The 12,301-nt window shown below is 41.4% G+C and overlaps 1 protein-coding gene across 3 annotated transcripts in view; it reads left to right on the top strand.

Moving 5' to 3' along the window:
- Window positions 1-12,301, top strand: part of PDIA5 (protein disulfide isomerase family A member 5) — a 101,976-nt gene that overhangs the window by 37,340 nt on the left and 52,335 nt on the right. For all 3 annotated transcript variants that reach the window (XR_003991504.1, XM_030487015.1, XM_030487016.1), the window contains exons 8-10: window positions 3,423-3,490; window positions 7,945-8,036; window positions 8,141-8,212. Coding sequence is in view for 2 of the 3 variants with exons in the window: in XM_030487015.1 (XP_030342875.1) it covers window positions 3,423-3,490; window positions 7,945-8,036; window positions 8,141-8,212 (232 nt within the window). In the remaining variant the exon portion in view is untranslated. The remainder of the gene's footprint in view (window positions 1-3,422; window positions 3,491-7,944; window positions 8,037-8,140; window positions 8,213-12,301) is intronic.

The following is a 12,301-nucleotide window of genomic DNA, read 5'->3' as shown; positions in this document are numbered from 1 at the left end:
ATGGGTATTGCACGCAATTTTTACTTTTGTAGTTTGGGCCATAGCACAAGACAAGCTGGTTCCACACAAGCAGAATATCTTTGGAGGAGACCATGGAGTTGAAAAAAACCCAACCCTTCCTGACTGCTATCAGAGGGAACAGTGCAGTGGTCAGGAGCAGGAATATCTTTCCTGTTCCATCCAGGAGGCACCCTGCGTGTTCCTACCCAGACTGGCAAGAGTGTGAATACAAGTGAGATTTTGGGGTGCAGGGGGACAGGAAGGAAAGAGAAGAGCACATTCAAGTCATTGCATTTCTTTTGTGACTTTGGCCTTGTGTTGCTGCTGTCTTGTCATTGCATTGGTTGCTTGTTTCTTATTTTTGCAGATTTACAACTGCTTCTTTGTGTTTCCTTGTGACTGGTATGTGAGGGGCTTTTCAGCTTTTCGAAACAAGATAGTGTTGCACTGGAGTTGTTGCTCAGATGGAAAGCAGGGGAGCCATGAGGGAGGAATGAATGCGTGACCTAAGCTAGAAAAGCCTCCTAGCACTTGGTATGCCCTGCTAGGGAAATTTATGTTAGACACCACTAGCAATTTACTGGCTGATTCTCTTTAAAACTGTCCCATGGCAGCATTATCTGGTGTTTCTCAGTGTATTTTCTCTCATAATTACTGCCCGAAACACCATTCTACCTTTTTAGTCTCATCTGAGTACTACCAAGATGGCCAGAATTGCCCAAGACTTAGTTTGATGCATCACTTAGAGAATGTTTTTTCCTTTAGTTAAATTAGTTGCAGGTCTGTGCCCTCAGACTCTGCAGCAGGATGGTCCTATGTGGCCTGGCCCGGTGCATGGTTGTTCCCAGTCACTGCTGCTGCCGCCTTAGCATCAGCGGGAGATGATATGCCTGCTCTGCCTGTAAATCAGCCCTTCAGGGAGAGTTCAGCTGCAGAGTGCTTTCACCATTTACCTGTATCATGAGTAATGGTTTTCCACAACTGAGTCTCTTCCTGAAATGTGCCTTATCTAACCCTTCGTTTTCTTTGAACTGATCTCCCCCAGAAACCCTCCTCCTTACATTTTTCTTCTTTTGAAGTGGCAAAACACCTGCTAGTTCTCAGTGCTGTAATACTTTTGCTGTTTTCTAAACTGCTGTGAAGGAAGCCTGCTTGTAAGGCAGCTTTTTCCCCTCCCTTCTGATTCTGCAATTCGTAACTCCCTCATCTTTTATATAACACATAAGACCTTTTGACTTGGCTCTTGTCCAGTTTTTCTTATCTAACAAGATACAAAAGAAATGCAGAATGCATCCAGCATTAAAGTACTGGCTTTGGGCAGCTGTTACTGGTTACATACAGGTGTTACCTTTCATAACTGAGAGGAGCAAATCAAGGCTGGTCACTAAGGGAAATTTTGCTTTTCTTGTAAGTGGTGACTCGGGGAGGTCTTTGGCACAAGAGGACATCAGAGACTTTCTCTGGGAAGCTATGGGGAAGACAGCTGCGTTATTTCTCTGCTTTGTTGGAAGCAGGGATTTTAGATTCATTGTGGCAGATTCATAGGAAATGGGCTCTCTCATTATGTACCAGTGCAGAGGGAGATGAAAGCGACTGCAGACTTAAATGTAGTTTCTTTAATATTTCAGGTATGCTTGGTCTGGGTAAAATGACTCAGAGCAAAGGCATGCTTTCCTTAGAAGATATTACGTGCCATTTGGAGACCATGCACTGTGCTTTCGAACCTGTATTGTAAAGCCAGACAGCACTAAATATGAAAAATTAGGTATACTTATAGGCACTCAAGATTTATTTGTAGTTAACTTTGTCAGAGAAGACTCCTGCAGGAGACAGTCTGGATGTGGCAACAAAAAGGAGCTGTTCACATCATTGAAAACAGGGCTTTAAAAATGGAGGTGTTAAGTAGCAGACAAACTAATATGTGTTTAATTAAGTGTCGTGTCCGTCCCCGTCCCCCCCTCCTTGAGGCAAAATACAAGAAGACAGAACAGAAGAAGATTAGTTTTTTGATGTTACCCTTTTATGCCTGTATAGGGATATATGTGGCTTTACAGCATCCTGAACAATATAACCCAGAAATACGTGGGCAGGAGAGGTGGTACTGAAGTGGGTTTGGGAGCAGCGAGTTTGAGGCATCAGCAGAGCTTGGAACAGAAGGACAATAGAGGTGATGGCGGGTGGAAGAGGCTAGTATATGTCTGCACTCCACAAGACAGTCCAGGGATCGGTAAGAGGCTTGAAGAGGGGAAGGAAGGGAAATCAATAGCTGGAGGAGTGTGAGGCCTGAGGCTGCTGAAGAGAAAAGCAGTGAGCTTCCAGAAGATGCTGTTAACTCATATCTTTTGTTGTCTGTCCAGTGGTTTGAATGAGGCTGCCAGACCTCTGTGGGCCTCAAGTGAGTGGTCCGTGCCCACCAAGAAATTGTTGTTTTGATCAGCACTAATTTAAAAACCTCACTGGCAATTTGAGCAGAGAGATGAAAGGTGGAAAGACTACAGAAACAAGAGCTCTCTTTTGTCTGATTAAAGGACGTTCTTCCCAGGCATGCTGATGTGATCCTAAACCAGTGGCTGCAAAATCTGTTCCTCCTTTCTGGAAGATATTTGCAAAACTCCTATCTCTTCACCAGAATGAAAATGTTGACAATTGTCCCAAGGTGGACCCGAGAGTTGCCACAATAAGCATCTGGCCACAGCTTCCTTTCTTTCATGCTGTCTACATTCCTGCCCCTTCCCATGTGCATGTACGTATTTTATTTGGCAAGGGTGAAACCTGTAGCTTACAAGATGATTTACTGCTAATCTGCTTAGCACTCCAGAGTGTCATCAGACAGCTCTTAGCACTCTCCAGCTATACGCTGGTGGTCTTCCTCACTTGCTGTTTGTCTTTTCCTCAGTGCATTATCGTATATTACAAGGATTGTTGCTTCTTCTGAGTTATGTCTTCTCAATTAACAGAGCAGTGTTTAACTTCTGATGCCTGTATAATGTGTTTAGGAAGTGCTTGTGAAGTTAATTTCAAAGACTTGTTAAGCTGGGATGAATTGGAAGTACTTCTCCCCATCCCTTAAAGACCAGAAATGCACAAAGCTTTTTGTTCGAGTTCACAAGCATGACATCTGCCATTGACTTTTGATATGTGAGTTTCATAGAGTCTGAGGAGCACAAAATGGTGTTACTCTTTCCAAAACTGGGATAAGAAATTAGTATGAAAATGAGTAGCATGAAAAACATGCAACATGTAACAAGAAGTAACATCCTTAGAAATTAATAAGTATTTAATGAAACAGAGAATGAATTTTGGTGGTTGGTTATTTGTTTTCTTTAATATAAAACGTGTTGTTTCATATGCTCTGGAACATAGATCCTGTAGAACAGGCTGAATTGTTGGCATATTACTTACACAATTTCTTTTTTTATCAGGGTGTGGTGTTTGTAAGAGAATGATGCCATCTTATCAGCAGGCAGCCACAGAACTGAAGGGTAAATATGTAAGTGAGAAGATTTACATGAAATTTTTAAAAAATCCTGTTAACGCTTTTTTTAAATTTTTTTTAATTTTTTTTGGCATATTTGAAACCACAAATATTTATCAAAGTGAGGAATTTTTAAGCATGCCAAAACAAAACCAGAAATTAACGACTCTGTCCAGATCCCTTGAGCATTCTTTCTCTTGTTTTTCATTCTTTTTAAAACTTTGGAGAATGAGGTGTTAACTCACTTGCCCTTTAATCCAGTGTAGTTCTTGCCGTGGAAAAATGTGCTCTGGCAATATGTAGGTATGTGTTTAGCCACTAGTTTGTGAGTTTGTAGTCCTTTTGAGCTCATTTTCGTAAAGATAAAGAAATGTTTGATCAGCTTTTTGGCCTGATGTTTTACAGCAGGGTCAGGGATGGATACCCTTAAAGTAATAATTAATCCACTTTTCTTGGTGGAGAATCACAGTGTCATGGGAGGGGAATTTCCCTAGGTAAGCTACTGATTGTCCTCCAAGCCACTAAGCATAACCATTAATAAAATCTTACAGTTTTACTTTAGCTCCATCAACAAAGTTAGCATTCACACCGGATTGAAATGAAAGTAAGTTTTGACTGTAATAAAAACCATGAACAGCAGCCACAGTAATTTAGTTACCTGTTTGTACTAAGAAGACTTACTGATCTCCCTAAGCAAGTCAAAGGCACTTCTATAGTCAAGGTTTTATAATGTGCTTAATGTATAGTTTATATGATGCCAATAATACATGAGTGACAGATAGGATTGTTGTTTCATGGCTTCAGCTGGATTTGGTCTGATCCTACGTGTTGGATCATTCACTGTCAAGTTTACAAGTTTCCGTGGGAGAGGTGATGTGTGATGCAGAAAAGATGAAGCACTGTGGTTTATTGCTAGGGCAGCTCTGGCCATTGCTGCTTATAAACACTAAGTGTTGTCAGACTCCCTCACGTTCTCCCAACTAGTTGTTTTTCAGAAGCGTTTCCTCTAAATCTTTGTTTGCTTAGGGCTGAAATGAGTGGGAGTTGTTCAGATTTATTTAGGACACGGTACAACCCTTGAAGATATTTTCAAGGGTTTGTTTGTTTGTCTAGCTAGGCAGCACTGATGCCATCTTCCCTCGGTGGAGCATGCAGTGCAGTCTTGGGGAAAGTGCTCCTGCCCTGTCTTCTACAGCGGGTACATTGTGAGGCGTGGGGTGGGTGGGAATTCGGATTTTAAAGAGTCTTCTACAAAGGTAGTGCCAGAGAGAAGGCGTGCTGCAGAGCGCTGTGTTCTGCAGAGTGCTGTGTTCTTCTGCAGTTATCTCTTCCTTGTCCATGTGCAGTTCATTTTATTAAATTCAAACTAGAGAATTTAAGCTCCGGATCTGTTCTAGTTTGATTATTTCCTTCCTCACTTGGAAATGGTTTCTGTAGATCCAGACTAATCCTTCGCAGCTGAGTGACAGGGCTGTGGCACCGCTCTGAGAGTAGCAGTGCCTGTGCTTGGTGCAGCTCAGGTCAGAGTGCTTTTTGCACAGAAGTGTTTTTAGTGCAGAATTGGTTCAGAGGAAAGTCCAGTTATGCCACTGCCACCCATGTCTTTCACAAAAATCAGTCTTATTGTCTAAATTTGACCTAATTAGCTTCCTGAGTGGGATGTGTATACAGTTTGCCATTTCTGAAGCTAACTGTGCTGTACCTATGATAAATTATCCATGGGGTATCTTAGAGTGATGTTGACCTCTAGATCAGACTTTGCTGGAAAGTTTATGATTGGTTTGGATGAGCTGAAGGTTTGGCCTTTTAATCTGAGCTGTCATTAGCTGTCAGGATGTGCCAGGCTCAAAAGCTATTATTGCTATTATATATCAGGAGAATGAAGTACGGTATTGTCTATTTAATAGGTCATAAAAATGAAAAGGTGAACGGTACCTGTCACTGGTTGCTGTGTTCTTTTGGGACTAGTTGTTTCTTGTTCCACTACTGTTACTGAGAGGAAGGCAGGGGGGCATTTTCCGTGTTACATTCAGTTTAGATCTTGCAGTTCCATTACACCTGGTGCAGAAGGAAAAAAGGGGCTCCAGAACAGAAGAAGGTGGTTTATTTTATCCTCGGCACAAGGGATTCCTGTGGTTTGTGGGTGGGGTGAGGTCTGGCAAGTGACTGTCACTGATGCACTGTGACCCCAGTACAGGAAGGAACTGGTGGTCAGCAAAGCACTTCAGCATCTCCTTAATGCCCATGGACTTCATGGGTATGCCTGAATGCTTTACTCTGTAAAGACTGGCTTGAGCACATGCTTAAGTGCTTGTCTTTTCTCTGGTAAAAACATGAGACTTCAGAAGCATAAAGTTCCTACACTGAACTTCAGATGTCACGTAAAGGAAGCCTTTGTTTAATCTGTTCATTAAGTTTGGCTCTAGGAAGGCTTCAAGTGGTGGTGTGAGGTACCAGTTTTGGAGCAATCCTGGCAAGAAAACTCAGAAGCAAGGGAGTGGTCATAGGAGAACAGGGATGGTCAGAAGCCCAGAGACATGCCCAGCTAGGAAAGGTTCAGAGTTGGTTCAGGTTATGGGTAGCTTGGTGGAGAGGAGATAAGTGTTGAAATATGCCAAATGTCCCTACAGAGGTGAAAGGAATAAACTGATCTTTGTGTCTGCTGTGGCTATTACAAGAGGTAATGGACTTAAATTGAAGTGAGAGTCATTCAGTCATTTGCTAAAAGCACATTAGCTAAACATCTGGCAGGAGCAGCTTAGGTATAGAGGGAGGATCCTGGCTTTGAGTAGTAGGTGTATTTTGATGGTCCCAGACAGCCTGATAGTAGGTAATTTTGTGATTATAGGCCAGCTAAAGCTGCTACTTTCATCATTAAAAACAAATCCCATTGTAATAGGCTTTTTGCTAATTATGCTTCATATGGTGTATGAACACCAGAATGAATCCAAGTCACTGACTTATCAATCACTACAGGCTGGGTGGACACAGTGAAATTGTAGCAGAATATCTGAAATGCCTGGGAATGCCCATTTAAGATCTAGGAAGTCCTCTGAGAGATTGTGGCAAATGTGAAATCTGGGAGACTGGTGTTTATGAGAGAATTAGTTAACAAACCTGGTTCTTTATAAAGCAACCGCTGTGTCTTGATCCTGTTGCATTTACCTACCTGTAAGTGGTGACATAGAGGATAGGGGATGGGGAGAACTGGGTCTAGATAATCTCTTTATATGAATTAAGTCAGTCTGGTTGTTGGAACTACAAGGAAAATTCAAAGAGACTTGGCCACCCAGTATGAAACTGTACTTTTCTCAATTACTTTTCCTTTATCCTTTCTCAGGATAGGGGAGAGAAAACAAAGTGCCTTTTTGTGACTTTCCAGTACATTCTTAGAAAAGGTTAACCGTCAAACGAGGATTTTCTGCTTTTAAGATTTATTTCGTGCTACCTCTGAGCACATTTGGTTGGTCTGTGCAGTTTGCTGCAGTCAGGAACATGGTATTAAATTCTGATGTAGTATTTCAGCTGTAAGGAGAAAATCCTGATTTTAGAGGGGGGAAGGAGGAGGGGTTTGGATTAAGACCCTGCTGCTAAAATGATTTAAGCTGCCAATGCCATTAAATTTAAGTTAATCATGAAGTGGTATCTCAGCAACTCACTGGTTGCAGGTTTGACAGCAGAATGACCTTTGAGTGAATCCCACACCCACAAAAATTGAGAATCAGTCCCATCTTCAAATTTTCAGGTCACAAATTTTTGGAAGACAATTGGACAAGGCACAGGGTAAGTCACAGGAGCCCTGGGCCTCAAGCTCGGGGTCAAGGGCTCTTGAGGTGGAGGATGGGCTGGGATAGAGGTAAGAAAAAGGAAGGAGAGGCTTTTTGCTTCACTTGCTAGTTTGAAAAGCTACTGTGCTTCTGTGCCTCCCTTTTGATATCTATAGGACAAAGTTAATTCTTAACACTCATTATACCGTACCGGTCAGGTAAGTTAACATATTTAAAGAATATAAATGCCATATTTCCTGGGCTCATGGAAATAGGTCATGTTTTACTTTCACATCAAAGTAATGCTGATTTTCCCTTGCTGTTCAGTAAGTGCATTTTTGAATTAGAGCAACACCAGTGCTTGGTTCGCTAGAGCTTCCAGACGTTAGCTGGGATTGTAAATTCATCGCTGGAGTAGAAGCCAGAGGTGAGGGTGGAACTTCTTGTGTCCTAGCTAATGTTTGGCTACAAAGTAAGCCATGTACTTGCAGAAGCAGGAAAAAAAAATCTAGTTACAAAGAGCACAAGTAGTGTGATTAAGAGAATTCCCTTGAGGTTATTTCTGTTAGTGGGTGAATAAAAAGAAATGGAGACTGAAATCAGAATCTGCCCAGAGCTTAGTTGTTTTAACTTAACTCTTTAAAAAGGTTGTCATGTTCCTGCTTTATTGTAAGACTCAATGTGATTATGCTGTTTTTTCAGGTTCTTGCGGGGATGAATGTTTACTCTGCAGAATTTGAAAGGATAAAGGAAGAATACAATGTCCGGGGATATCCTACAGTCTGCTATTTTGAGTCAGTTATGGTTTGCTACTACTTTAGAAATCATACACTCAACTATAATTGCACATTCTTACCTTCCAGGGCAAGGACTAAACCTTATTTTGTTGTTTTAACAGGAAAGGAAAGTTCCTGTTCCACTTTGAGAACTATGGTGCTACTGCAGCAGATATAGCAGAGTGGCTGAAAAAGTAAGACATTGAACTTCATGCACTCCACCTTTTATGTACTTTTCATTATTTACAGAATGTAATGATTTAGGAACCCATCTCTCCCTCATTCCCTCCACTCAGAAGAGCAAACAAAACTACCCTGCTGAGATTGGCTAAACTGGTACAGAGAGATTGCCTAATGTTTGGTTTTTAGCATGCATGCCTTGCATTTCACAATTGCATTTTGTCTGTAATGGGGGACTCTAGACCAAAATAAATGCAGGTACACAGATCTCAGCTTCATCAAAAATGCCAGCTTAAGTTTCCAGTGATCTTGAGTGCCTGAAATTGATAACCTGCAAAAGATCTGACTGTTGTTTTATTAAAAATGTGTATACTAAGTATGCAGTTCTCATCGGTTCTTAGCTGGAGCCTTTAAAGTGTCTTGCAGAGACAAACCAGAGATCAAGGCACCCTGGATTGCTAGTCATTTTTACCATGACTGTGTTTCCTATCATGACATGAAGTGGTGTTGAACGCATCTTGTTCCACCTAAAGAGAGCTATTTGCAGTCATAAATATTTTGGGGACTGAATGATCTTATGGGACTAGCAGTTGAGAGAGAGAAACAGAAAAAGTGTGTGAGTGTGTATAGCTGCTCTTCAGCTGGTGCAAATCAGCACAATGCCAATGAAGCTGACAGAGCACCTGGAGAGAGCTCAGATAGTCTGGTGATGGAGAAGTACTGTTAGCAGTTAGGCCTGGCTCTTGGGCATTGTCATCTTTGTAACCCTCCTTTGTTTGCTGCAGCCACAGAAATAATCTTGAAATTAAACTAGTAAAAGGAAACAAATGCATGGGAAGAAATAAGCAGTTGCAAACTATTGTTATAATGTGGCTTAGCAAAATTGGCTCAGAATAAATGTGTTTCACTGTACCAGTGGGGCTATGCTGGGGACATGCATATGGTTGCAGGTAGTGCAAGGTCTTCAGCAGTGGTAGGCTAGGTGCTTCAGCGCTGGGAAACCATGAGTGAAGCAACATCAGTGTTCCTGTTAGCGTCAGGAGGTACAAGCACTGCAGGCAAGTACTGCCCAGTGGATCAAAGAGGAGGAATTTAGCTGTAGTCTTTAAGCCTCATTTAGCTCATTAAGCCTTCAGATATGAATTATCAAGATGGTAACTCCAGCAATGCTGAGATGATGATCAGCCCTTGGAGCAAGGATATGACTTCATCACCTGAACTTTATTATGCTTTTCAGTTTTGCAAGGATGTGGTTATCTCTTGGCTACCATATTTGAAACATTAGATGTTTGGGGTGGGTTTCTTTCCCCCGTCTGCCCACATAATATCCAGATAATCCCTGTAACATGCAGTGCCTTTATATCAGTGCTGTGGCAGCAAGTGAACACAGCTACTGGAGGCAAAACAGAACAGCTGCAAGCTCTTTCCAATGATAATCTCTACTAATAAGCCACTGTGGGCTTTGGTTGATATTTCAGTATTCCAAAGCTAAAGACACCTGTTTGTCCTCACTTAGTGTTTGTGCATGCTTATTAGTTTCCCAAAAGATGATCTGAGCAGTAGCCTTCTTGCCCCTGTTTTGTATAATAAATAGAACTTTTAAGGAAACCACGTTGAGAAATTACGCGTGCTTGAATTTTGCCAGTAATTTATGTTGCAGTTAAAACCATACATGGGGTAAATATGCTACGTGCGTAATACTTTATTACTCTGAGGAATCTACAGTACAAGTAGTCAAATGGTGTGGCAAGAGCTTTAGGGAAGTCAGAGTGTAATTAGATAGCTGTGTTGTGGTATAATTCAGAATATATATTCAGAATGGTATAATATTAAAATTGTTTTAGGAAGTGACTCCGACGCAAGGCGTTGCTCTGCAGAGCAGGGGCACGGCAGTGCCAGATTGTACATGGTGAGGAAAGCCAATGCATTTTTATACTGTGCATGCATGTGCTGTCATCATAGATTCTCGAAAGAGAATCCAGCAGACATTGAGCCTTATTAAATGACCTATTTTTTGTGATCACTAGGTACACACTGCAGAAAAGCAACTGTTTTCCTTCTCCCCCTTCTTTGTTTTTTCTCCTCTAAATGTTACTGGTGAAGCGCTGAAAGTGGTTGATCTACACTGTTTTTTGGGGGGAGGACATGATATAACTTAATAAAGGTTAGAATTATTTAAATTATTGAATGGATGTTTTTCATGATGTTCTCAGAACAAGAGCTGCTAGTGTGGAGGGCTCCAACACCTTTTCTTTTACTACTTACTGAAGGTGCTTCTTACACTGAAGCGCTAATGCATCAGCCTTACAGGTACTTAACCTCTCTGATCTTCCTAATAGGCACTGGCTACTATTTTACGGAGATTCAAATGTTTTCATGAGGCAATAGAGGGAAACCATCACACAGCCTTACTCCAGCACAGTGTTAACATGAGAGATGCTATCTTGTACATACCTCAATTCTCTTTTTTAATTCTTAAGAAATGTGATACACAGCTGTATCAGCCTGGATGGTAGGCAAGCCAGACAGCTGCTAGATGCCTTCAAGTAGCTGCTAAGTTTGTTTGGCTTTTTTATGGACTTCTCTCAGGCCCTTCCTTAGCACCAGCTACTCAGATCAAGAACTTGTTCTCTGTTCTTAATTGAATTAGCTCTTGATAACTCTTCCAGTTTTCTGTCATCCTATTTTTGGTCTTTAGGCATTGGGTGTGCCTTGTCTCAGTTTTAAATGACAGTTTAAATTTTGCTTGTTGCTGCGTGCAGGCCTTGAGATGCTTCTTACCAACTCCTGTGCAGGCTTATTAGCATGCATAGCATTTTACATTGGGCCATTTGAATAAATATCCTGTGCCCTGCTTTATTAATTCCTTACTGAAATAGCTCATGCCAGGCCCTGCTAAACACAGTGTTCTCCAAGTGCTTTGTAGCCACAGTGTCCATTTTCACCATGCTCTGCCTACTCAACCCAACTCCCCTTCCAGATTCATTAAGTGTCATGGTGTTTTCTGGAAAGCCTTCACTCTGCCAGGATATCTGCAGATTATTGCTCTCTTATAAGCTTAGCAACAAGCAAATTGATAATCTGCTGATCCTTTAGAAAGTAAACTCTTGTGGATGGGGACCTGCCGCTTTTTCTTTTCCAGCTGCTTGGCTGAGTGCAACTCTGATCTTTGCTTTGATGTTTGTTTCTTGGTTCATTTATCAGCAGCAGAGGTGTTCATCACAGTTTTGCATGGATTGCTTAATATTCTTGGATCATACCCATTGCTTATATCAACAGAATTTGCTATCTGAATCCGTATATCTCTCTACTGCTTTTTTTGTCAGACTAGGCTTTCAGCCTAGAAATGAGCAAGGCAGGATAAATGAGTTATCATCCATTTGCCATTCTTTGTTCCAGGCAGCTAACACAATAATACATTTTAATCAAAAATAGTAAATCTCCTTTCACCAACGATGGGGTCACATCCAGATTTGTACTTTGCCGAAGAATTTGGGGAATTTGGGGGGGTATTTGGAACTCATTTTATCCTTGCCAGTTGTAGTAATAGCTTCCAAGTCTGGCTCCAAATGTTTGTGTGTTTGGGTGTCCTTTATATGAACACGGCTTTAATAAATAAATGTCAATTAGTATGGTTTAGTTCATGTGTGCCAAATTCTCATTTTAATGTACATTAATAAAAGCTAAGAACAATTGTTTAGTGAGATGATGAGCACTTAACTGGCCCAGAGGAGCTTAGATTCAGTTTCCAGATTTGCCACCATGTCTTTGAGCAGTCTCGCTGGCTCTAATCCATCAAAGATGGTTAAACTCATATACAATCATAATGAAGTCGGTAGAACATGTCACTTTTAGGTTAACCATGCAGTTGAGTGGCTTTGCAGAATTAGGTCTACAAGCCCACTGCAGAGTGAGGATATAACGATGCTTTCCCAGGTCACAGGATTGTTTTAGGGTAAAACCATATACTCCTGGGGAAACAATCTGTGTAGCTAGCTCATGGTCCCAGCACTGCACCTCCTTCTTTCCCTGTCAGCAATAATCATGCTGTCAGTATTCAGGATGACTGGTTAGATAGGCTGTTTCTGCTCCCTACTTTTCTG

Source organism: Strigops habroptila, chromosome 5 (assembly GCF_004027225.2).
Source record: "Strigops habroptila isolate Jane chromosome 5, bStrHab1.2.pri, whole genome shotgun sequence".
Lineage (NCBI taxonomy): Eukaryota > Metazoa > Chordata > Aves > Psittaciformes > Psittacidae > Strigops > Strigops habroptila.
Note: the sequence above shows the minus strand (reverse complement) of the source record. Positions and strands in the feature narration are given on the sequence as shown.